At 30.5% G+C, this 26,326-nt stretch overlaps 3 protein-coding genes across 3 annotated transcripts in view; 2 read left to right on the forward strand and 1 right to left on the reverse strand.

The window, feature by feature from the left end:
• Nucleotides 1-35: 35 nt before the first annotated feature.
• Nucleotides 36-2,610, reverse strand: LOC145759603 (sepiapterin reductase-like). Its single transcript, XM_082573454.1, has 4 exons — nucleotides 2,319-2,610; nucleotides 1,558-1,766; nucleotides 1,296-1,401; nucleotides 36-863 (listed from the first exon to the last, which is right to left on the reverse strand). The coding sequence occupies exons 1-4, from the start codon at nucleotides 2,547-2,549 to the stop codon at nucleotides 627-629; spliced, it is 783 nt and encodes a 260-aa protein (XP_082429580.1). The 5' UTR covers nucleotides 2,550-2,610; the 3' UTR covers nucleotides 36-626.
• A 741-nt stretch (nucleotides 2,611-3,351) lies between these two features.
• Nucleotides 3,352-7,046, forward strand: LOC145760148 (uncharacterized). Its single transcript, XM_082574029.1, has 7 exons — nucleotides 3,352-3,644; nucleotides 4,148-4,280; nucleotides 4,478-4,649; nucleotides 5,019-5,150; nucleotides 5,528-5,642; nucleotides 6,055-6,219; nucleotides 6,679-7,046. Exons 1-7 carry the CDS (start codon nucleotides 3,619-3,621, stop codon nucleotides 6,911-6,913), a joined length of 978 nt encoding a protein of 325 aa, XP_082430155.1. The 5' UTR covers nucleotides 3,352-3,618; the 3' UTR covers nucleotides 6,914-7,046.
• Nucleotides 7,047-9,361: 2,315 nt separating this feature from the next.
• The window catches only part of LOC145746663 (cilia- and flagella-associated protein 44-like), a 28,238-nt gene continuing 11,273 nt past the window's right edge, over nucleotides 9,362-26,326 (forward strand). The window contains exons 1-23 of the mRNA XM_082564825.1: nucleotides 9,362-10,764; nucleotides 11,604-11,656; nucleotides 12,131-12,280; nucleotides 12,611-12,688; nucleotides 13,388-13,490; nucleotides 14,217-14,350; nucleotides 15,129-15,211; nucleotides 15,726-15,897; nucleotides 16,486-16,593; nucleotides 16,971-17,090; nucleotides 17,515-17,616; nucleotides 18,245-18,445; nucleotides 18,939-19,043; nucleotides 20,146-20,331; nucleotides 21,118-21,227; nucleotides 21,951-22,075; nucleotides 22,166-22,284; nucleotides 22,447-22,594; nucleotides 22,958-23,134; nucleotides 23,915-24,063; nucleotides 24,744-24,822; nucleotides 25,181-25,320; nucleotides 25,833-25,958. Coding sequence (XP_082420951.1) covers nucleotides 9,402-10,764; nucleotides 11,604-11,656; nucleotides 12,131-12,280; nucleotides 12,611-12,688; nucleotides 13,388-13,490; nucleotides 14,217-14,350; nucleotides 15,129-15,211; nucleotides 15,726-15,897; nucleotides 16,486-16,593; nucleotides 16,971-17,090; nucleotides 17,515-17,616; nucleotides 18,245-18,445; nucleotides 18,939-19,043; nucleotides 20,146-20,331; nucleotides 21,118-21,227; nucleotides 21,951-22,075; nucleotides 22,166-22,284; nucleotides 22,447-22,594; nucleotides 22,958-23,134; nucleotides 23,915-24,063; nucleotides 24,744-24,822; nucleotides 25,181-25,320; nucleotides 25,833-25,958 — 4,131 coding nt within the window. The 5' untranslated portion in view covers nucleotides 9,362-9,401. The remainder of the gene's footprint in view (nucleotides 10,765-11,603; nucleotides 11,657-12,130; nucleotides 12,281-12,610; nucleotides 12,689-13,387; nucleotides 13,491-14,216; nucleotides 14,351-15,128; nucleotides 15,212-15,725; nucleotides 15,898-16,485; nucleotides 16,594-16,970; nucleotides 17,091-17,514; nucleotides 17,617-18,244; nucleotides 18,446-18,938; nucleotides 19,044-20,145; nucleotides 20,332-21,117; nucleotides 21,228-21,950; nucleotides 22,076-22,165; nucleotides 22,285-22,446; nucleotides 22,595-22,957; nucleotides 23,135-23,914; nucleotides 24,064-24,743; nucleotides 24,823-25,180; nucleotides 25,321-25,832; nucleotides 25,959-26,326) is intronic.

Raw genomic sequence — 26,326 nt, forward strand, 5'->3', positions numbered from 1 at the left:
TTATATCCACAACCACAATACAAAGGAATGAAAATTATAACAAAACAAAAACATTTACAATTAAAGAATTAATGATTATCATACAAAAAGATATATTAGCAATTTTTGCTACTTAATAATTGCACAATGTAATTAAAATAACATTACGTTTTACAACAAATTTTGGTACTAAACCGGTAGCATGGTGTAGTGGTCAGAACACTTGCTACACCACACATGAGGTAGTTGGTTCAACGCCCACTGATCTCAAGCTGTAGCGTCCATAAGTAAGGCGATATAAACAGTATAAACTCCTGCTGAGCCAGCACTTAATCAGCAGCTTAATTATCAGGCAATTATATCTATAAAATTTCAAACTGCCAAAGGCAACTCGACACTGCATACAAATTTAAGATATAAAACAATTGCATATTTGATTTTAGCTAGGCACTGAAATTAAATTAAAAAAAAAACATATTTTGAAATTTTTGATTTTAAACCATGACCAAAGAAAGTGATATCTAAGTTACAGATGGTAGTGTAATAATTAAGTCTGTGTTTATATAATAATGAATTGACAATAAAACCCACACCAATTACATATGTTTAATACCAAGTAAAACTAAATAACTATAAAGTAAAGCTCTTTATATATCATAAATATCAATGTGAAGACCAGATTCAAATTTATTTTCCTGAATCAATCCAACCAACTTTGTAGCAGAATCAGAGCATGTCACAAACTGCTTTTTTTCCAACATATTCTTGAAGAAATTGGACAACTCCTGATCACATGATTGAGTCAGTTTGTTGGACATGTCGGTCGGCATTGGACCTGGAGCCCAATTTAAAACTCTTACATCTTTTCTTTCCTTGGCAAGAACCTTTGATTAGAAATATTGTTTTTATTTATACTTAGTGCTTAGGTTGTCATTTATTTACTGTTTGGAAAAAAGGTCCTTTATTTTTTTTTTGTAAATAGTTTTTTATGATTTTTAATAGGTTTTGACCGGCAGCGTGGTGTAGCGGTAAGAACACTTGCTACACCACACATGAAGTCGTGGGTTTAATCCTCACTGCTTTCATGCTGTAGCGCCCTTGAGTAAGGCGCTATAGACGGTATAAACTCCTGCTGAGCCAGCACTTAATCAGCAGCTTTTAATTATCCGGCAATTATAATCTATAATATCCCAAAACTGCTAACAGCCAACTCGAGACTGGGTCAAAGTAACTGTTGTTACTCAACGTTTAGGTCGCGCACTCGGCCTTCCCACATCAAGGATAAGATATATAAAAAAAAAATGTTATTTAATTACCTTAAACCACATATCCCTAGCAGCTTTTGCAGTACAATATAAACCTAATGAAGATGTAGCCTCAATGGCACAAAGTGATGAAATATTCACCACAAAACAATTTGTTCTGTTAATAAAAAGTTTTGGTTATTAGGATATTATTATTAGATAAGGGTTCATATTCCTAACGCCTTAAAATTATTTTTAAAAGATGCACAAATTTTTTTAAAAAAAAAACCATTAAATTTCTAATTTAAAAACCGTTTTTGTTTCATTTTTATACTTTGAAAATGCCTCCAAAAATCGAGCTGTCAAACAGAATACAGAAGTAACATTCACGTCCATGTAATCTGCAATAACTTTTGCATCTTTTTGTTGATCAATTTTCTTTGTTAGATCTCCCAATGTACCGGCATTGTGAATTATTATCGTAGAATCAATTAGTTCCATTGATATATTTGAAGCACATTTCTCTATAAACGTTTCCACTTCCTAAATGAATATATTTGATGTAAAAATCAACTAAAGATAGGATGTAGTAGTGGGCAATGCAATAACCATAACTATATGAGGTTCGATATTCACTTGTAGTGCCCTTAAGTAATCGCTAGTTAAAAATCAAGCAATACATTAATAATAAATAAAGACTGGATCAGAAAATCAAATGTGACTTTATTAATTAAGCAGTGAAGTTTTTTTGTATATTTCTTTATCCTCGATGTGGGAGGGTCGTATGCACGACCTAAACATAAAGTAACAACTGTTAACCCAACCCAGTCTTGAGTTGAATTTAGCAATTTGGGATATTATAGATTATAACTGCCTGATAATTATGCTGCTGATTAAGTGCTGGCTTAGCAGGAGTTTATAGCGTTTATAGTGCCTTACTCAAGGGCGCTACAGCATGAAAGCAGCTGGGATTAGACCCACGACCTCATGTGGTGTAGCAAGTGTTCTTACCACTACACCACGCTTCCAGTTAAAGTTGTCCTTCTAACGTTTAGAAAAATCAAAAAACAATTTGAACAATAACAAAAATAAAACCTCCATTTTGCCAAGATCAGCTTCCACCCAAAATACTTTAACATTTCTATCGCTGGCTTTTTTTCGAAAATTTTTAATCAAATTTTCAAGTCCATTTTTATTCCTAACGCCAAGAATAAGAACTGAGTCCTTAACCAATTGTTGAAGAACAGTTTCTGCTAAACATAAGCCATACCCACGACTTGTTCCAGTAATAATAACACACATAGGTTTAGTAAAAGGGTTAGCCATCTTGCACGTGCTTTTGTTTACAAAACAAAAGACAAAATCTTATTTTTATTTACTTTAAAAGTACCGCAGTTTTTTCTAGAACTACTAATGTGCAATAACCGAAATTTATTTTACCGAAAAGATTTTTGTTCGAAAACTTACCTGTTAAAAACGCTTTTTTAGCAACAATTACACATTTTTTATTAAACCCTTTTCCACTTTTCCTTCCTTATGTAATATACTTTAATCTTCCACAAAAAATTTATCTAAATTTAGGTAAGATGTTGTTTTCCGGAAATTGTTTATTCTGTTAATTTTCGGTAATATGGGATTCGGTTTTGGGTAAAATATAATAAATTGCACAAAAATTTTGATCGTCCAGACGTATGTTATTTTTAAAATTCTATAAACATAATTACTAAAAAGACATATTAAAATATATAAAAGGTTTATTAATTTCGATACTTTGAAAAAAAATTTTTTTAAAATTTATTTTGGGAACTCTGCTTGTTACTATGAGTAAAAAGTCAGCGAGCCATAACAAAGTGACGCTATATTTTATTGCAAGATTTTTAAAATAAAAGTGAGTTTAAATGTTGTTTAAAAAAGAAAAAGCATTATAGATTCAGCAAATAAATAAACATAAGATGGTAAGGTATATTAGCATAAATTAAAGGAGTCAGGCCGCTCACATTATTTTATAGCAGTAAGATATTTTAAGATTAGGATAGCAGTAAGATATTTTAAGATTAGGATTTGGTGTTTATTTATCCTCAATATAAAAAAACTTAAATTTAATATCTGATATACTAATCTACAGTCTTAAGTTTAATTTATTTAGAATATTATTTTATTGTAATTAACTTATAATTAATCGTTCTATTGGGCTTGGCTTGGCAACATGGAAGCAGTGGGAATTAAACACAGAATCTCAAGCAGCGAATCAAGGATTTTTACCACTCTGCTATAGCTCTGCTTTTAATGTTTAAAAGTTTGTTAAATAGGTTTTATTAAATTGTATTTTTTATATATACTTCTTAAAGTTTTAAGAAAGTTTTTGCGAATAATTGATTTTGTTTTTTTATAAAACATGCCGAAAAAAAAGGGAAAGAAAAAGTAAGTAAATTTTCAATTTTCTACAAATCTTTTGTATATATATTTATCCTTGATGTGTAAAGGTCGACTTTACAACCTGAACATAGAATAACATTGGTTACTTAACTCAGTCTCGAGTTGCCTTTGGCAGTTTAAGATATTATTGATTATAATTGCTATTATTTAAGTAGTCTATTGACTGATGCAGTGTTGGCTCAGCAGGAGTTTATACTGTTTATAGCGCCTTACTTAAAGGTACTACAGCATGAAAGCAGTGGGGATCGAACCAAAGACCTTATGTAGTGTAGCAAGTGTTTTTACCACTACACCACGCTGCCTTTTTTAAAACATTTTATTTAAAACATTTATAGCACTTTGGGTAATAGATTAAGGGCGCAACCTTTTTTTGGGGGGGGTATTGTACCAAAGACCACTAAAAGTAAATTTAAATGTTTTATAACTACACCATGGTACAAGTCTACAAAAAACTATTATAAAAACTAAGTAATTTAATTTATTCAAAGGTCAAAGAAAGGTAAGAAAAAATCTGAAAATGAGGGGGAAACTCTGGAGCTAGAAGGAGATGGAACCCAACTTGGGATTGGAAAAAAGAAAAAGGGAAAGAAACCAAAACTTACAAAAGAAGAGAAGGCAGCTGTAAATAATGTTTATTTAATTTTTAGTTACACCTAACATTTGTGTAAACAGATATAACAACAAAAATAAAAAGCTTTATAAATTTTGTTCATATTTTGTTCTTGTAAAGTTAGTATTGTGTCAAAAGCCCCCTTTTAACCTGGTAGTTTATCTTTTTGCAAAATCACATAAAATTAACAACGGATATTAATTTATAGGAAAAATTAGCTAAGAAATTACAAAACTTTGTGGCAAGTAAGGAACCTTATCAAACCTTTCTCAAGAAGATTGATAACTGGATGATGATAAATAAAGATCGGGTTCATCTTATGTTTAAAAGATTTGACGTAGAAGCAGACGGGATCGTTCAAAGTGAAGTTTTTAAAGCTGGTGAGTTTGCTATTTGTTTAAACATGTAAATACAAAGCTCTAATATAAATCCATATTCCCGTAGGGTGATAGGTTTTGTGATATCTTTATCGGGTAAGGGTGAGCGGTTTAAGACGTGTTTGAGCTATTTGTAAACGCCGGGCCGTAAAGAGAAAAAGTGTGGCAATGGTGCAGCCGAAGTCCTTGTATACATGTAGCTTAGTAAATAATATTTATATCCAATTAGTAGGCCTACAAAAAAAAGCCCTTTGTGGTGCACGAGTAAATAATTGCCATTTTATGACAATTAAAATGTCGATTGAAGGGTAGACCCATGTATTAAACTTAGTAAACATTTATAAACTTAACTTTGTTTTTTTTTGTTTTAAGGTTTACACGACCTTCAGTGCCCGATCACTGACCTTGAGGTCTATGCGCTCATGCGTATTCTTGACCCTGAAAACTCGGGGTTAATTGAATATTGTGGTTTTGAGCGGGGCATTCATAGCAGAAGAATGGAAGGTAAGTTATGGGTGATTTAATGGTTTACTTTTTTTAAGTGGATAAGGAAATTAAATAAAATTTTAAATGATTTTTTTGTTCAAAAAAACTAAATTAGTTAACTTGAAAAGGAGTAAAGTCAATATAAAGTTAACAAATTTAAACTAAAATTTACGATTATTTGTGTCTTAAAGTCTTTGTTGATTCTATCTGATAATTTATGGTTTTTGCTGATTTTTGTACTTCCTGGTTCTTGCTTATTCTCTCTTAAACTTTACAGTCCTAAGTTTTTCTGCTACAGCAAAGTACAATTAATTCAAAATTTGTTACCTCAAAAACTAAAATTTTTAACTCAAAATATAAGTTAAGTTAAAGATTTTTTTAAATATTTTTTGCAGAGGATGAAAGTGATGATGAAGAGGATTTAGTTCCAGAAGATTATTCTCCGGAGCTTTACCAAACCAAGGGAATAGCTGAGAGATTGGCTGATCCATTTTACGATGATTATCCAAGGTTGGTTGATGCTTTAGTTAATTTTTATGGTTTTAAAATTTTTTTGTTTTTTATTCTTAAAGTTTAAAGGCCAACTTAGCGGCCTAAACTTAGAATAACACATTTGTTACCAAGAGTCTCAAGTTAACTCTGACAGTTTGTGATATTACTGGTTTTACCTGCCAAACATTCAATCTGCTGATTGGTTTTGTGTTTAGCTGGGGTTTATACCGTTTTATGTTCTCTTCTCTAAGTCAGCGCAGCATAAAAGCAGTGGGGCAATAAAAGTCTTTTAACCCATACCTTGTAAAAATAATTTTTAAAACCCCCAAAAAAAAAAATTTTTAAAACCGTTCATTTTAAAACCAAGCATCAATATTCTACTATTACTTTTATACGTATTAACTTAAGGTTTTGTGCTTTTTCACATTAGGTACTTAAACCTTAACTTGAAGCTGGCTACGTTTGAAAACACCTTAAACCACCCAAACCACTTAACCATGTTAGTTCGAAGCCATATTCCTGTCTCTGTGTTAATTAAACTTATTGGAGAAATGGCCCATATTACAACAGGAGAAATGAATGTTTATGCAACAAGGTGGGTTTAGGTTTAATTTGGGTTATCTTTAAGATTTAGATGCTTTTTAATTATGTTACATTTCTTAAGTTTAAAGAAACCAATAAGTCTATTATTGAGACTTTAACTTTTGCACAAAATGTATTATTATTTAAAATGAAATAAAGGTATACAACAGTTAACCGGCAGCATGTTGTAGTGGTCAGAACACTTGGCTTCACTTGGTTTGATTTCCACTGCCCTAGCGTTCTTAAGTAAGGTGCTGTAAACGGTATAAACTCTTAGTGAGCCAACGCTTAATCAGCAGTTTAATTATCAGGCAATTGTAATCTAAAATATCCTGAACTATCAAAGTCTACTCAAGACTGGTTTAGGGTAACTAATGTTACTTTATGTTTAGGTTTTGAAGTCAACCCTCTCACATTAAGAGCAAATAAATATAAAAAATAAAACTTAACAACTATTTTTTGGTAATTGCAGAAGTTGTGAAACCCAGGATAGATTACCACTAGCCAAAACTTTGGAGGAATGTGGATTTGAGGGGGGTCCTTTAAGAGACCCGAAACTATTAACCCTTTACTATGACTATATAGTTGAATATAGTGACTGTCCTTTGTTAAATTGTGACCATTATTTCGGCCAAGATAAAAAACCTAAGAACCCAGTTCTTACAGCTTATCCTGAAAAAGTTAAAAGAACTTTATCCATTGATTAAATGAAAATACTACTGTGCCAATGTGTTAAATGTTTTTTTGTTATTTTACCTAATCCTTTTTGCACTGTTTAAATCCATCATGTACCTACAAAGTTTAATTTTATTGAATATAATCACTGTTACCTTGCTTGAATAACGTCAAATATTAAATAGTTTTTTTTAAATCTTTTAATTAGTACAATAAATATTTTTTGTTTTAGATTAAAAGAAAATCGATAAATAATTTATTAATTATGTTTTTGTTTAAAAAAAAATAAAGAAGATTGAGGATAATTGGAATATATGTTTAAAACTTTATCGCAACCTCGCGGATCAATTTTGTAGTCTTGGTAACAAGTTTGCGATATTTACAAATTTTTTGAAAACTTGTTTGTTGCTGGTAGTGTTAGATTAAGTCTGGTTTTTATTTTAATAATTTACGGCAGAGTATCTAACTAAAAAGACGTTGTGGTTTACTTATTAAATTTATAGTAAATCAACCAGAAAGAAATTTACGAAAACGAAATTTAATTGCATAGTCAGATAGTAACAGACTAACAGAAAATGGGTAAAAATGTTTTATATACAGTCAGACAGTTATTGAGCGTTTTTATTTATACTTTTATTTATACTGCTTTTTATTAAGTTTATTAACGTATTTAATGACGTTATATTGGATGACGTCATTTTTACCAAACATATAAAAGCCTAAAGTTGTTTATTTTTTTTTAATTTAAAATATAAATTAAACGAAAGCTTGTCTTAAAGGAAATTTTTGCATCAATTTTAAACAAAAGTTAAGTGAGTTTTTATTTTTTATTAAGACTATTGTTATATTTAAATGTTTAAAATAAATACAAGTTTTAAAGTAACAAATTGCTAAACAAAACTTAGTAAAAAAATGGAAAAACCTGACCCTCCTGAGAAGAAAAAGAATTTGAAAACTGCAACACATATTTTAAAGAAAGTTGCACTACAGCGATATCGGGAAAAATTACACAAAAGGTTAGGAGAATTTGAAAGAGAAGAAGATAAGGCAAGTAGGGATGTCGCTCAAAGCTCAAATGTTGTTGAAACTGATCAAAATAAAAGTTGTGAAACTGAAGGAACTAAATATGATGTGGAAAGTTTGAAAATATTAGAGTCTACTTCAAATGATCAAAATTTGGATGAAGAATCTGAAATTAATAATAAATCAAAGAATTTGGTACCAAGTAGTGATAACCCAGAAATTCAAATTGATGATGCTGTGTCTTCAACTTTACTGGATAAAAATTTTGTTCAAGTTCCAAACACAATTCCAGATGATGATAGTTCACGGCATTCTTATGATACTAACAGTGACACAACAGAAGAAATGAGTTATGAGATTATACAGAAAGAGGATTTACCACAACAAGAAGTTGATCAAAATACAGCTCCAGTTTCTGTTGTTATCTCAAAAGAATCAGCCCACCAAATTGATGATAATTCTATCTCTGATTTTGGGGATGATAATGTTTTAAATGGTAACAAACACAAGCATGTACTGTGCATACTGAATGGCTTTGCTCTCACTCAAGGAAATGTTTGCACCACTTCACTAAATTGGTTTCAAACTCACTTTTATAAATGCATGATTCGGTAATTTGTCAAATAAAGCTTTTTAATAATAATAGCTAAGCCGTATTTTATGCTATTTTATTTTAAATTAACATGCACTATTTGCTGTTCTAGATGTTATTATTTGTGGAATAATTGTTCTTAAATTCTTCACATTCTATCAAATTTTAAATTTATAATACCACTATGGTATAACTTACAAGTAAAGTTAAAGGGCTACTTATTTAATTTTATTACAAGTTGATTACCCTCCTAAACCCTGTATTTTATTTGTTGTAATATGGTCACAACTTATACTTACTTGAGGTAATTTACCCAGGCACCACATGCGGCAGTTTTTTTTTCTTTAGAAGCCTATAAATTGGACATTTATATATGTCATCACTAAACTCCATTATATGCAAAATATATAATTACATATAATTTGATTGAAATCATAACAAAACTGACTTGATATTGAATAATTTGTAGTAACAACTGTGCACTTTTATATACTGAATTGCTGCTTTATTTTTAAATTGTTCACACTATGCATGTTGTAAATTGTTTTAATTTAAATTTGTTGCCTTAAAATTAATCAAAAAATCATAACAAATATTATCACTGCACAGTTTAATTATTGTTGTAATTACCTGTTCACTAATGCTTGCTAAACTTTTTTTGCAACCAATTATCATAAAAATTTTATAATTTTTTTTTTTTAAACATTTTTTTTTTAAGTTTTTTTTTTTTTAGAGATTTAGCAAATTTTTAGAGATTATAAATTGGTGGTATAAGTGGCTTAAAGGCCAAGTAAAAGCTATGATAAATTTATTTAGTTGCCAATACTTAAAATTAATAAAAAATTTATTTATTTTTAGACAAATCTTTAAACTGTGAATTGAACGAAGAAGCTGACTCATTAGAAATGTCGGAGGGTGCTGACTCAGCAGTTCCAGGTAATTTAGAAAATAACGAAATAGGTGAAACTGATGGAGTACCAGATGTGGGAAAGTCCCAGGAGGTGGAGTCCCAAGAAGCAAGTGGAGAAGAAGTAAAAGAATTAGAATCGGATAAAAATGAGGATAAAGTGGAAGATGGGGAAAAAATGGAGGATCAAGGTACAGCCGACAAAATTGAGGACAAACCAGAAGTAATTGAGGATAAAGTGGAAAGTGTCGATGTAGAGAAAAATGAGGATAAAAAGGAAGAAATTGAGGATAAAGTGGAACAAATTGAGAATAAAGTGGAACAAACTGAGGATAAAGTTGAAAAAATTGAGGATAAAGTTGAAAAAATTGAGGATAAAGTGGAACAAATTGAGGATAAAGAAAGTGAAATCAAAAAAGAAGAAACCTCAGATGAAGTTGGTGATAAGGATGAAACAAATGTCGAGCAAACTGATAAGATTCAACAGCCAAGTGATGAAGATGGAACCCTGGATGTTTCTGGAGCAAATGTAAATGACAAAATTGAAGAAAATGCTGAAAAAGTTGAAGAAAATGCTGAAAATGTTGGAGAAAATGCTGAAAATGTTGAAAAAAATGCTGAAAATGTTGGAGAAAATGCTGAAAATGTTGAAGAAAATGCAGAAAAGGTTGAAGAAAATGATGAAAAAGTTAAAGAAAATGCAGAAAAGGTTGAAGAAAATGCTGAAAACGTTGGAGACCTAAAAGAAAATCTTGATAAAGCTGAAACAAATGTGGATGAAGCAAAAGAACAGGAAAATGCTGAAACCAAGGCCACAAATGGAGAGAAAGAAAATGCTGAGGAAGCTGAAGAAAAGGCTGACAATCTTAAGGAAAATGTTAGTGATGTTAAAGAAAATGATGCTGAAAATGCTGAGCAAGAAAATGCAAACAAGGCAGAAGAAAATGCTGGTATTGCTGAAGAAAATGTTGACCAGGCAAAAGAAAATGCTGGTGATGAAGTAACAAATGCTGATATCTTGCAAGAAAATGCTGAAAAACTTGAAAATTCCGCTGAAGAAATGCAAGAAAAATCCTTAGAAGAAAATGTTGAAAAAGCTGGTGAAAATGCTGACAGAGAAAATGTTAAAAAAGCTGGTGAAAATGCTGACACTGATCAAGAAAATGATGAAACTTCAAAAGAAAATGGTGAAGGGGCCGAGTTAGTTAAAGAAAGTCAGCAAGTTTTGGAAGAAAATCAAAGTGAAAAAGAACAACCAAAATATGAAGGTAAAGATGAAAAAGATGGGGAGGAAAAAGAGAAAAATGAAGAGGAGGGAGGAGTTGAACCACCAATCACAAGCCAGGAAAATGTTGAAGAGGGTAATTTGCATGAGTTGTGGGTTGAAACTTGCTACTAACTCATACTGAAAATTTTAATCAATATTTTTACATTTGATTTAGAGGCTTAATGTAGTGTTAATGGTCATTTTAACTGCTGTAAATATATATTAATCCTTTATGTGAGAAGGTCGACTATGTGACTTAAACATAGAGTAACATCAGTTACCCTGACCCAGTCTCGAGTTTCAATTGGCAGTTTGGGATAATATAGAAAATAATTGCCCGATAATTATGCTGCTGATCAGGTGTTGGCTCAGCAGAAGTACTTATTGTTTATAGCACTTTACATATTAACCATTGCATTTTAAAACTTTGTTTTACTAACATCAACCTGTAGAAGGCTTTACTAACATAAGTCTGTAGAAGTCTAACATTAGATTAACACCCTATTACATTAGATTAACAAGTTTTTTTTTAATTTTTGCACTAGTGTTTTATTAGAATTTTTTCTGTTTAATTTGTGTTTTATGTGTGTGTAGCTTATTAACCCTTTATGTAGTTATTTGTACTAACCCTGTTGAAAAAAACAGTAGTTAGCATGTAGTAGTTTATTCGTTGATGTTTTATGCAAAATGTTATCAATATTCCTAGTGTGAATAATTATTTGTAGTTTTACTACTTTAAAATTTTTTAAATAAATGCATTTAAATAATTTTGCTAATTGTAAGTTTATGTGTAGACTTGCTTTTTAAATGCTTTTACTAACATTTGCATACTTACCTGCTTTTATAGTACACTGCTTATTAGTTATAATTTAGCATTTAGAAAACAAATCCTTTTTTTAAGTTATTAAAATTGTGATATTTATTTTGATTTAGGAAAACAAGAAGAAGATGAAAAACTTAAACAAGATTTTTATTACAACTTGGAGGTAAAATAAATATGATAATTTATATTTTTTACTATGATTTTATATACATCTATATATCTATATCCTAGATGTGGGAAGGTCGACTACATGACCTAAACATAGAGTAACATCAGTTACTTCAACCCAGTCTCAAGTTGCCTTTAGCAGTTTATAATTGTATTTTTAACTTAACATTTAAAATCTTACAAACAAATCATTTACTAATTTCCAGTGTCATTTACTAATTTCCAGTGTTTTTCTTTTTGTAACACTATTAGGACTTTATCTTTTAATAATGTTATTTAGTTTATAATTAAGACACCCTACATTAGGAATTTTAATTGGCAAAATATGATCATGACTTTTGATTAATATTCGCCTGTGAGTGTGATAACCCACACACCACAAAAGGCAGTTTTATTTATTTTAAAAGACTGTTAATTGAACTTACAAATATTATATATTTTTCACTAAGCTACATAATTTATATTCAAGGAATATCAATCAGTGTCTCATGTCACTCCTGATTCAGGGATTCCCACAAATATTCTAGAATTTTATCACTCGTTTGGTTACGACTGTTGCAAGCGATCGAATCTTTATTTATTAGCTGGACCAACTGCTTTGTTTGCTGCTGGAAACCTGGTACGTTCATTTATTGTTACCTTATTGATGCACACTTACCTTAAAAGTTTCTGCTTGATCTATTTTATAACATTTTTTTCGTTTGGATTTAAATCTTCAATATTTTTGTTTGGTTTATTTATTTTATTATTAGACTTCTATCTTAAAAGTTTATGTGTAGTCTTAATACTTACTTAAATTTTAAACAGCTTGTTTTAGTACTTTTTACTTTTTGTGTCTTTTTATATAGGCCTATTTTACAAGTAGAAAAACCTGGAAGTTTGTAAATTACATATTGTTTAACTATTACCTAAATATTAAACTTTAAAATGTTGAACAAATTACCTTAAGGTTCATCTTTTAAACCTGGTGACTGGAGAACACAAATTTCTTAGAAGTGCTGGAGGTGGAAGCATTGGAGCCCTTACTGTAAGTTTATACCGAACGTTAACTTTTACAAGCAATAAAGCTCTATATATGTACAGCACCATTATGGTGTAGTTGTTAAGCATAACTACGGGATTCTAAGTTTGATTCGTTCTAATTTTTTCCCATGTTAAGAAAAGGCTTATATTCGTGCTTACATCTGTCTGGCACCCCAGTTGACAGGGTTAATATACAGACAGGTTAACACTAGAAGGGGGTAACAGAAGTTAACATATATTTGGGCATCAATGTTAATTTATATATAGTCCGGTAGTGTGGTGTAGGGTACCGGTCAGCGGACTACAAGCTAAAAGGTTTCAGGTCCGAACTGCACCAATGGCAGCGTGGTGTAGTGGTAAGAACACTTACTACACTACATATGAGGTTGTGGGTTCAATCTCCACTGCTCTCATGCTGTAGCGCCCTTGAGTAAGGCGCTATAAACAGTTTTTCCACATTGAGGATAAAGATATATACAAAAAAAAAAGAACACTATTTGCCACACTATTTACTATTGAGCTCGGTGTTTACAGATAGCTCAAACACGCCCTAACCTACAACAGCACACCTTTTTTAATATAAAACCCAAAAAATATAAAGACTTTTCACTTTAAAGTTATTCAGGAAAAAAAAGGTTATAACAAATACAGAAAGTTTTTATGTTATACAAATTTTAAGCAACATTTTAATTATTTTTTCCAGGTTCACCCTAGTGGCAAGTACTTCACAGTGGCAGAGAAAGGAATTAAACCACTTATCCTCGTTTATGAATATCCTTCATTGAAACTATACAGGGTATTAAGAGGTAAATAATGTGTTTTGTATGTGTTTGTAATAATGTTTTGGTTGTAAAGTAATTAGAAAACTGTTGTTGTCTTAATAATAATTTCTATATTGTTGTATTTATATTTTTTTTGTATATATCTTTATCCTCGATGTGGGAAAGTCAAATGCGCGACTTAAACATAGAGTAACATCAGTTTCTCCGACCCAGTCTTAAATTGCCTGTAGCTGTTTGGGATATTATAGATTATAATTGCCCGATAATTATGCTGCTGATTAAGTGTTGGCTCAGCAGGGGGTTCATACCGTTTATAGCGCCTTACTCAAGGGTGCTACAGCATGAGATCAGTGGGGATTGAACCTACAACCTCATGTAGTGTAGCAAGTGTTATTCCCACTATACCAAGCTGCCGGATATAAAGATTAAAAATGTAAAATGCACCAAACTTTTTAAAAGTTTACTGTAGACTCTCTGTTATATTTATTTAAAATTATTTTATCTTTTGATTTACGTATTTAAAATACGTGTTCTATAGTAATATATTATTATTTATATATAATTGTTAATTATCATAAGAGTACTATATTATTGTACTATATATAATTACATTTTTTTTATTTATATTGTAATTAAATTATATATATCAAAATTTATAAATTGTAAATCAAAAATAAAAAATTAAATCAACTTTTTAAGTTTCCTTGTTACCTGTGGCATTTATAATTTACTTGATTTCTATATTTTTAGATGGCACTGAGAGAGCCTACTCATTTGTTGATTTTGATCCTAAAGGAAACTTGTTAGCCTCAGTTGGTGCTTACCCAGATTTTATGCTTACAGTTTGGGATTGGACTTCTGAGAAGATAATGCTAAGATCTAAGGTCTTTTAAGTATTAATTTTTTTTTGTATATAACTTTATCCTCGATGTAGGAAAGTCGAATGCGCAACCTAAACATAGAGTAACATTTGTTACCCCGACCCAGTCTCGAGTTGCCTATGGCAGTTTGGGATATTATAGAAACTATAATTGCCCGGTAATTATGCTGCTGATTAAGTGCTGGCTTAGCAGGAGTTTATACCGTTTATAGTGCCTTACTCAAGGGCGCTACAGCATGAGAGCAGTGGGGATTGAACCCACAACCTCATGTGTGGTATAGCAAGTCTTCTTATCACTACAACACGCTTTCGGTTAAATTATACTATACTCAAGATAACTCATGTAGTAAAGCCAAGTGTTCCTACCACTATACTTTACAAAGTAATTATAATATAGTGATGATTAGCAAAAATCAGTCTTTAGTTGACTTCACCAGTTTTATAATGTTTTGATATTGTTTTACTAATAATTAAACAGAATAAATATTAAATTTATTTACCAAAAAATGCACCAACTTTAAAGCTTATTTATTTGTTAATGTTTGTTATTCTAAATCAATAACAAATCATATTGCTGGGTTCCTTTTTTTTTAGTCGAGCTATTTTCTTTAAAATGTCATTTTACTTGTTATTTAAGCCTAAATAAACCATACACTTCTTTAAAAATAGAAATTCTGGTTTTTATGAAAATTTCTTTTCGGTAAAGTTTTTGCTAATATACACAGATATTAAATTGTTTTTCCTATAAGTAACGTTGTATAAAATTTAAATTGTTGTTACAGGCGTTTTCACAGGAGATATTCAGAGTAACTTTCTCGCCTGAACAGGAAGGTCAACTCACATCATGTGGCACCTCTCATATCAGGTATGGAGTAAGAATTAGACTTTGTTTATAAAATTAATTTTAAATACAAATTTTTAGGATTACAAGTAAATTGTTTTTAATTAACATACATTTATATTTAATTGAATATTTGAATTATTCTTATTTTTATTAACTGTATAAAAATAAATTTTTTTCATTACTGTTGTAACTTTTATTTTTTCTTGTATGTTAGATTTGGAGCCTTGGGTAACACTTGTTGCCCTAATTAGGTCTCGAGTTGACTTTTGCAGTTTAAAATGTTATTGAAAATAATTGCCTGATACAATTGCCTGATTCCGGTTATTGGCCCAGCAAAAGTTCATTCTTTTTATATCGCTTTACTTAAGGGTATCGAAGGATGAAAGCATTAGGGATCAAACCCAAGACCTCATGTAGTAAAGCCAAGTGTTCTTACCACTATTAGTATTGTTTTTTAACTTTAAGATTTTTAAATACAAAGTAAACAACCAAATGTAAATCTTCTTATTAAATAACATCTACTTTAAATTTTAAGGTTTTGGAAAATGGCATGGACCTTTACTGGATTAAAACTAAAAGGGGAATTAGGAAGGTTTGGAAAGACAGAGTTAACAGATATTGACGGTTACATACAACTTCCTGATGGAAAGGTTTTGTCCGGCTCACATTGGGGAAATATGTTACTATGGGATGGTGGTCTTATTAAGGTTACTATATTTTTATCTTATGGTTTGTTTAAAATAGCTGATATACTAGGTTTGATTCCCACTGCGGCCAGGTTGCAGTATTTTAGGTTTTGAGTGCTATTGCAACCTAAAAGCAATAAAAACACCAAATTAAAAACCATTAGTTCAACTATTTATCCAAATCAAAACTGGGTCAAAATATATAAAGAAATTGTATGGTTAGAAAATTAAGTTTTTTTATATATTAAAAAACTAATTAAAGTTTATAAAAAATTACTTTTTTTGTATTTATTTTTATCCTCGATGTGGGAAAGTCGAATGCGCGACTTAAACATAGAGTAACAACAGTTACTCTGACCCAGTCTTGAGTTGCCTGTGCCAGTTTGGGATATTATTGATTATAATTGCCCAACAAGTAAGCTGTTGATTAAGTGTTGGCTCAACAGGAGTTCATACCGTTTATAGCGTCTTACTTATGGGCACTTCAGCATGAGAGCAGTGGGGATTGAACTTACGACTTTATGTGTGGTGTAGCAAGTGATCTTACCACTACACCACGCTGCCAGTCCTTTTATAACATTTTTAAAAATCTTTTTTTTTATATTTTAGGTTGAGATTTGTAGAAAGAACAGGAAAAGTTGTCATGATGGTTCAATCCAACTTTTAGTTATGGATGAAGGTGAATTGATAACAATTGGCTTGGATGGATATGTGAGGGTAGGTCTGGGTTATTTGAATATTATTATTATATTTAATTACTTAGGTTTTACATACATCAATAAAAGTATTTAAAAATTAGGCCTATACAATACATAATTCATTAATAAACGGGAAAAATATATTAAAATCTTTTTTATATATTAAGTATTTACATTAACTAGTCAATAGCTCTCTCTTTGGCTTGGATTTTAATTGTCTTAATATGGTTGCAACTCACAACTAATTTGCTTGCAAAAAATTGACCCATACAGTACAAATGGCAGTTATATTTATTTATTGGGCTTATGAATTGGCATATTTATATATATATCGTTCACTAATTCTAATTATATTAAGATAACAAATGTTAATTTTTAAATTTTTTGTTGTTGTAGGTTTGGGAAATGGAGGCAATTGACTCAGCAGATACCACTGATGACTCGGATGTCTTTGAGATCGAACCAATGAATGAACTTTTAGTGGGAGAGGGAGTCCAACTCACATCTATGGTTAAGGTAAGTTGTAAAAGAGGCTGAAGTTATAGGTTTTGTTGTATTTGGGACAAATTTGTGTTTTTTTAAGAAATTTTTTTTTGGTATTTGTTTGTTCTTGATGTTGGTAAGGTCGACTTTACGACTCAAACATAGAGCAACATTTGTTACCCTAATATAAGTTGTAGAGTGGCTGAGGTTATAGGTTTTGCTGTGTATAGAACGAATAGGACAAATTTGTAATTTTTTTAAAGAAAATTGTTTTTACATTTTTTATCTTTTGCTAAGGTTGACTTCACAGCCTAAACATAGAGTAACATCTATTACTCTGACTCAGTATTAAGTTATCTTTGACAGTTTGGAATAATATAGATAAAAGCGGTAAAATTTTACCAAAACCCTAATAATGAACTAATCAACGAAATAAACTTTAATTCTCTGTAACCAGGGCAACCCAGAAGAGGAGGGAAGTGAAGATGGATCATCGATCTGGTACGCTCAGGACTCTAACGGAGGAATTTGGAAGTTGGATCTTTCTTTCTCCCATACTGTAAGTTAGAAGTACAATAACAGAAGTTATAATTTTGTTTATTTACACTTTAAGTGTAGACTGAAAGTTGATATCTTGCATTTTAAATCTGGCATTTTTTTTGATATCTTGCATTTTCTTTTTTTTGCATTTTCTTTGAAACTTGGCATTCTCTTTAAAATCTTGCATTTTCTTTTTTTTGCATTTTCTTTTTTTTGCATTTTCTTTGATATCTTGCATTTTTTACTTGCATTTTTTTTGATATCCGACATTTTATTAAAATCTTGATTTTTTTGGCATCTTGCATTTTTTTGATATCTTAAGTTTTTTTTGTTATCTTACATTTTTATTCTTCTTTTGCTTTTTTTAATGTCTTTTATTTTCTTAATATCTTGCATTGTTTTGGTAAATTGCTTTTTTTATTTCATTTTTTTTAAGTTAAAATTTCTTTTTAAATCTGATACTTTTTTGATATCTTGCATTTTTGCAATTTCTTGCATTTTTCTTTCTAGATATCTTTCATTTTCTTGCTTTTTTTTTTTGCCTTTTTTTTAATATTTGTATAAAAATTGGTTAAAAATATTACATGGCTTTAAACATTTCAAAAAATATATTATTTAAACAAAAAAATATTTATTTTAAATTTTAGACGAAACCGCCTGAGCAGTTATTTGCATACACTGCCGGTGGTATCAAAGGCTTAAGTTGCTCTCCTGTGAGCCACCTAATGGCAAGTACGGGGGACTCGGTCGTTCGAGTTTACGATTATCTCACCACTAAGACTGTGTGCCAGTTTAAAGCTCCAACTCCTAACACTCGAGGGACCTCATTATTGTGGCCATCTAAACTGGTGAGTTGTATTTAATTTTAAAAGCAACAGTTGTGTAATCTACTAGTTATGGCAGCAGACTATGAGTCTTTTGGGTTAAAGTCACACCATTGCCGCACTATTCGCCCTTGAGCCCAGCATTTACAGATAGCTTAAACACGCCAAAAGGTTCCGGGTTCGAGTCACACCAATGCCACACTATTTGCACTTGAGCAAGGTGTTTACAGATAACTAAAACACACCAAAGGGTTTAGGGTTCGATTCACACCAATGCCTCATTAGCACCCTTAAGCCCGGCATTTACAGATAGCTAAAACACATCAAAAGGTTTCTGGTTCGACTCACACCAATGCCACATTATTCGCCCTTGAGCCCAGCGTTAACAGATAGCTTAAACACATCAAAAGGTTTCAGACCATGTTACTACAATTAAAATGCTAGACATAGGATGGGCTATCACCTAATTACAGTTTAGGTTTCTTTTCCAAATTTTAATGCATTTAAATTACTTTAGGTTGATCCCAAAGGCACTACAATACTTGCGGGTTATTCAGATGGTATTATGAGGTCACTAACACTAAGACAAGTGGATGGAAACAATGAAATTATTCTTAAACAGGTTTGTGGATTTTTTATCTGAAAATTTATTTTTTGTGAATATTTTTGGCAACGTTCTATAAATATTTACATTTTTTTACACTCCAAAAGCTTATAATATTACCCTATTCAGTAAATACTAACTTTTTGCTATCCTGTTTTTAAGCTAATTTATTAAAGGAAAATCCAACTAAAAATATGATTTTTTATATATTTATATGAAATTTACCAAGTTTAAAAATTAATTTAAAAATATTTTGCATCTATATTAAGTTTGATTTAAGGTTTTTAACCTAACACTCAATTCTCTATGATGTCATAAAGTTGTTAGAGAATTTTGATATTATACATTTTGGTAAGGTTATATATATTCTAGAGCCATACAGGTTTTTATTTTATTTAGGTTTTTTGCGCATTAATAAAAGTAATAAAAAGATATACAGTACATCACATTAATGCAATGGAAAAATCTAAAAAAACCATGATTTAAAATATGCCATAAATATGTTTTCATAAAAATTTTGTATTATTTTGGCATAGCCACCTAACCCAGTTTGTATATCAGATAACTCTATTTTTAATCCTATTTAAACTAAAAAGTAATTTAAAATCATCTATATATAATAGAACTTAGTGAACGTAAAACTTAGTGATATATATATATGTTTGTCCAATTTAAGGGCTTTCAAAATAAATAAAACTGCTGTTTGTTGTGCGCAGGTAAATTATTGCAGGCAAATTTTAGTTGAGAGTTGTGACCATATTACAACAATTAAAATGCTGACCATAGGGCGGGCTAACAACTGAGATCAGTAGGGATTGAACCCACAATCACACATGAGGTGGTGGGTTCAATTCTTACTGATTTCATGCTTTAGCAGCCTTGGGTAAGGCGCTATAAATGATATGAACTCCTGCTGAGCCAGCACTTAATCAGCAGCATAATTACCAGCAATTATAATCTATATAATAGTCCAAACTGCTACAGGCAACTCGAGACTGGGTCGGAGTAACTGATGTTACTCTATGTTTAAGTCGCGCATTTGACTCTCCCACATCGAGGATAAAAATTTATATATAAAGAAAAAAAAACTAGTTTTAATAATTATTTTTACTGTCCACAGGCAATGAAACCTCACTCAAGCGACATAACAGCAATGTCGTTCAACAACAGTGGTGAGATACTAGCAACAGGGAGTACTGACCGCACTGTGTTTTTCTTTAGCGTAGAGGATAATGAATATAACCCGATCGGTTTCGTGAATATTCCTGGTGAGGTCACCTCGCTAGAGTGGTCACCGGGTGGCTTTGTGAGTTCAAAATTTTGTTCAATTTTGTTTTATTTATATTTTAACTCAATGTGAGAAGGGCAACTTTTTTTTTAATTTTTTTTATTTTGGTTTTTTGCACATTAATAAAAGTAAATAATAAATACGATATACAATTAATATTACAACAATGCGACGGGAAAAAATGACAAAATTAATTTAATGATTTAAAACATGCCAAAAGTATTAATGTTTACATGAAGATTTTAATTATTTTATGGCATGGTCACCAAATCCAGAACTTAACCGCCTAAACATAAAGTTACAATTGTTATCTGACCCAAGACTTTGTGAGTTTAAAATTTTAATCAATTTTATTTGTATTATCTTTGATGTAGGAGTAATGAACTTAAGGCCTGAAGAGTAACATTTGTTATCCTTACCCAGTTGCCTTTAGCAGTTTGGGATTTTTTTCATTTTTATTCTAACTTTAAGTGAGAAAGGACAACTTAAACGTAGAGTAACATCAGTTACCTGACCCAGTCTTGAGTTGACTTTGGCAGTTTGGAATATTATTAATTTAAAAGTGACGATAATTAAACTGCTTATTGGTCTTGGGCTTGGGGTAATAAATATTGTTGATATTGCTTCGCTTAAGGGTGCTACAGCATAAAAGCAGTTGGAATTAAACTCAAGACTTTATGTAGTGAAGTGTTCTAACCCTATTATGTCAATTAAAAAGCAGTCCGAGTAATCAACTAGTTAACAAGGGCTTCAATGAACACATAAATTATATTAAAGATAATGTTTTTTTTGTATTTTATAAAGTTGGAGACCACCTTATTGGTTGGATGCAGTAATGGAAAAGTGATTGAGATAACAGCTCCAACTTCTGCTGATACTTCACATTCTTATAAGCTTTCTAACGTCCCTATTAAGTAAGTGTATTGTTTTTTTTTTGTATATATTTTTATCCTCGATGTGGGAAAGTCTAATGTGCGACCTAAACATAGAGTAACATCAGTTACTCCCACCAAGTCTCAAGTTGACTTTGGAAGTTTTGGATATTATAGATTATAATTGCCCGATAATTTTGCTGCTGATTAAGTGCTGGCTCAGCAGGAGTTTATACCGTTTATATTGCCTTACTCAAGGGTGCTTCAGCATTAAAGCAGTGAGGATTGAACCTAGGACCTCATGTAGTGTAGAAAGTGTTTTGACCACTACACCATGCTGCCTGTTTGTTTGTATATTATGTCACGTATGCTGTTTAGTGTATTAGAAAAGTTTACATCATTATGTTAGGCTTTTAAATTATATTTTAAATGTGTTTTGTAAGAAGTTTACATGTATTTAGTATTGTTAATTGTTTCTTATTTTTTTTACACTATATAATGTCTGTATATAGAGTAAATATGCTTTCATAATATTAAAGTATTATTTATATGTTAGGTTTTTCAATTAAATTTAATATGTGTTTTATAAAAATCTTTTTGTTTTTAGTATTTTTTTATTTTTTTTTTTAATGTAAATTTTGTTTGTATACCTTGTTTTATGCATGTACATATAGTAAAGTTGGTATCTTACATTTGTTAATATTTTAATTAATTTAAAGAAATACTTAACTTATTTTGTGAATTTATTTTGGTATTCAATTTCAGGTATTACACTTTCAAGAGCATTAAGTCACAATTAAGAAAAGATGAGGAAAAAGCAAGAAAGGAAAAGGAGAGAGCAAAAAGAAGAAAGGATCGTGAGAGAGAGTTAAAAAGAAGGAAGGACAGAGGTAAAATCTTAGGAAAAGCAGTTTAAAAATTCTGTTTCAAGAATTTTTAAGTTTTTTAAAATCAAAATTTTATTAAAATTCTTTCTTAAGGCGATGAGATTAGTGATGAAGAAGCTCAAGCTTTTCTTAATGAGGATCCGGAAGATCAAAAAGATGAGGAGGAAGAGGAACCTCTCTTTATTCCTTCCACTCCTTCTCCTGTGCTGCAAGTAAGTAAAAACATGACACAAAAAAATTGCGAGAGATAAAATAAAAAAATTCATAATTTTAAAAGTTAGACACTTTTTTTATTACTTTTTTGAAAGTCAGGCACTTTTATTTTTTTATTATTTACTCAAATTTAAAAAGTTTTTACTTTCCCACCTTTACAGGCATTCTACCTCACTCCAGGAAGGTTTGCAGTCTCAATGGGAGATTACGATGCGGGATATTTATATGAATGTCAGTTCCCCGAGGAACAACCAGTGGAACCGAGTGAACAAGATGGAACCGAAGCTGTGAGAGCGGTCCCAGTCACAGGTGGAGTTATTTTCACTTCAATGTTTTTCTCTAATTTTTATTTGTAATTTTTTTTTTTTTATTTGTGAAGTGGTTTGTTTTATTTTACTCGATCTTGTTTTGTAATTTTTTAAATTTTTACTTTATTTGAGTTAGGTTTAATTAAATCTATATCGAATTTAAAATCTAAACTTTTTTGATATTTTTTTTAATGGTCGGCATTTTTATTTGCTGTAATATGGTTACAACTCCCAACTATTATTTTTCTGCGATAATTTATCTGGGCACCACAAATGGCAGTTCTAATTATTTTGTAGCCCTATAAATTGCACTTACATATAAATATATATCTGTATATATATATTTATTTTTATATTCGAATAGATTCAAATGATGTTCCAATGACATCAATTTACTTCACAAACGACCGCCACAAGATGGTGGTAGGGTTCGAGAACGGATTAATCAGAGTTTATCCTCTTGAAGGCGACACTGAGGCACTATTTGACCTTGACCTGATGGAAGGTCATTGGAACCTAAACATGCACGATAACAATCACGGTAAAGTTAAAAATTAGTTTTTTTTTGAATTTAATTAATAAAAATGTTAAAAATTATTTTCTTTATTTTTTGATTTTTGTTAAAACAAGATTAGTGTTTGATTATTTTGTAAATTATTTAAAAAGCATCATCACTTTAAGTTTTACAAGATTCTATAAAGATGTTGTTGTACTGTTTCATATCTTTATGTTTTAAATTTATCTAAAAAGTATGTTTTAGATTTATTTAATATATAACACAGTTTTAGTTGACTAAAATTAAATTGCAATATTTAAATATTAAAAAAAAATTATAGAACAGTTAATCAGTTTGTTAAAATTTATTGCGATAAACCACAGTTTAAATCGCATTCAAATTAATTAAGAACGAATTTATAAGAAATTGCAATCTTTATATCCAGCAGCATGGTGTAGTGGTAAGAACACTTGCTACACCACACATGAGGTCGTGTGTTCAATCCCCACTGATCTCATGCTGTAGCGCCCTTGAGTAAGGCGCTATAAACGATATGAACTCTTGCTAAGCCATTACTTAATCAGCAGCTTAATTTTCGGCCAATGAAAATTAAAAATATCCCAAACTGCCACAGGCAACTTGAGACTGGGTCGGAGTAACTTATGTTACTCTATGTTTAAGTCACGCATTCGACTTTCCCACATCGAGGATAAAATATATACAAAAAAATTGTTTTACTATACTTAAAAAACGATATATGATTATATTAAAGTTAAATCCATAACATAATAAAACTAAAGTTAAAATTATTTTATTTCGTTCCAGGTAAGGTCCTAAGAGTTGCAGAAAGTCACGATGGAGCTTACTTCTTTAGTGGAGGCGGTGATGGAAATTTATTTGGATTTGTTTCACTTAAACATGAGGAAATAGTGAAAAGTATGCAGGGTCAACGAGCCAAACTACCTACTCCTAAGGTTGGGATCTTAACTCACATTTTATCCATAACCAAGATTCTTTTTTATTTATAATTTTTTTTTATCCTCAATGTGAAAAGGTCAACTTCATAACCTAAACATAGATTAACATCAGTTACCCTGACCCAGTCTTAAGTTGACTTTGGCAATTTTCCGATGTTATAGATTATAATTGCCCAATAATTAAGCTGCTGATTAAGTGCTGGCTCAGCAGGAGTTCATAATGTTTATAGTACTCAAGGGCGCTACAGCATGAGAGCAATTGGGATCGAACCCAGATCCTCATGTAGTAAATTCAAGTGTTTTGACAACTACTAGTTTACTAACACCAGTAATACAAAACCTGCAAAGTATCTTTCTGTTAATACTTGTAATATATAAGGTGGTGACTTACCTTAAACTGCCTGGCTTCAGCCTAAATTATTTGTACTACATACTTGCCTTTTTTGTTAATTTTTCTTGTTAGTTACTTAAGTGTTATGCTCAGTATATCTACAAGCTAAACCTAACAAAAAGTCCTGATTTTACCTTGTATAAACAGGTCTCAAGTTATAGTTTGCAGCATGGGTTGTAAGACATCAATAGACATACATGTTTAACTTAATAGTAGCAGCTAACTTATAGGAAACATTTTATAGTAGCGCTACTTTATGTTAAACTTCTAACTTATATTTCTGCAGAGAAGGTCCCCTGATGAAACAATACCGGATGATATTGATGACCCAGGGGCTTATAGTATCGAAGATGCAAAACTAAAAGGTAAAACAAGTTTAAAGGCAAAAGTTTATGTCGAAATTTAATATGTGCCTGCTTATACACTTTCTACACTACATAAGGTCCTTGGTTCAATCGCTACAGTTTTCATGCGGTAGCGCCCTAAAGTATAGTACTATAAACAAAATGAACTCCTGCTGAGCCAACACTTAATCAGTAGTTTAAATATCTGGGCAATTATAATTTATAATTTCCCATACTGGCAAAGTCAACTCGACACTGGGTTGGGGTAACAGTTGTTACTTTTATGTTTAAGTCGTGCATTCGACCTTCCAACATTAAGAATTAAGATATATACAAAAAAAAGTATTCGTATTTTAAGATTTAATTTTTGTTTTTAAAGCTGAGCATGATAAAATGATCCGGGATGCGGAAGCAAAGAAAATGATGGAAAGGAAGAAGATCTCAAAGTTACGGAAAACTTTTCTCGATCTTTTACACAAAAATAACGACCTCCCAACTGATGTCCAAATTAAAAGAGATGTAAATATTATTTTTAATAATTTTTACAATTATTAAATCAAAATAAATTATATTTTTAAAGTGTTTAATAAAATAACAATGATTTCCATTTCTAACTTTTCATATTTAAGGCCCAAAAAATAACTTTTAAATTTTGTGTTTTATAATAATGTAACAAATACGCCATTTTCTTGTTTACTTTAAGTCTTATCTATTCTTTGTTACGTGTTTGCACCTGGAGTCTCGTCTTTACGCCTTATAGTTATCACATGACTTGTTGGTTTAACTGTTTAATTGTAATATATCAGATAGTATTCGTGTTACGAGTTTGTGGACGGTTGTTTGTAATCTTACGCAATAATAAACTAGAAATATAAATACGTCTTACTATACAAAAGAGTATCAGGCAAAATCGTTACAATAACAATCTATTTCAACATTTAAGGTTTTTATTTACTTTTCTGTGTTTTAAAAATGAATAAATTTGTCATTGTATTTAATAAAAACACAATTTTTAAATTTTTACTATACAGGAGTTTGAATTGGACCCGTTGTTGCGACAAAATATTGTCACTGAAACTGAATCAAGGATAAAAAGAGTTAAAATGGAAATGCAATGGGAGAAAGAAAAACTCTCGCTAGCTCACCAAAAACTCAAGGTATGCAGTTATTTTAATGTGAGAGTTAACAAATTTTTTTTTGTGTATATCTTTATCCTCGATGTGGGAAGGTCATGTGTGCGACCTAAATATAAAGTAACATCAGTTACTCCGACCCAGTCTTGAGTTGCCTTTGTTAGTTTGCGATGTTATAGATTATAATATTAAAACACTTTTGTCAAATTAAATTTTAAAAATTTTTACTTTTTTATTTTAAATTTAAAACTAAGTTTTACTTGTTTTATTTTAATAAAATATTGTTTATTTAAATTGATTATTAAAATAAAAATATGTTAACTTAAAAATGTAAAATCTTAAATTTTTTTATATTGGCCGTAAAGAATTAGTTTATTTAAAACTAGCTGTTA

This window comes from Corella eumyota, chromosome 1, assembly GCF_963082875.1.
Source record: "Corella eumyota chromosome 1, kaCorEumy4.1, whole genome shotgun sequence".
Classification (NCBI taxonomy): Eukaryota; Metazoa; Chordata; class Ascidiacea; order Phlebobranchia; family Corellidae; genus Corella; species Corella eumyota.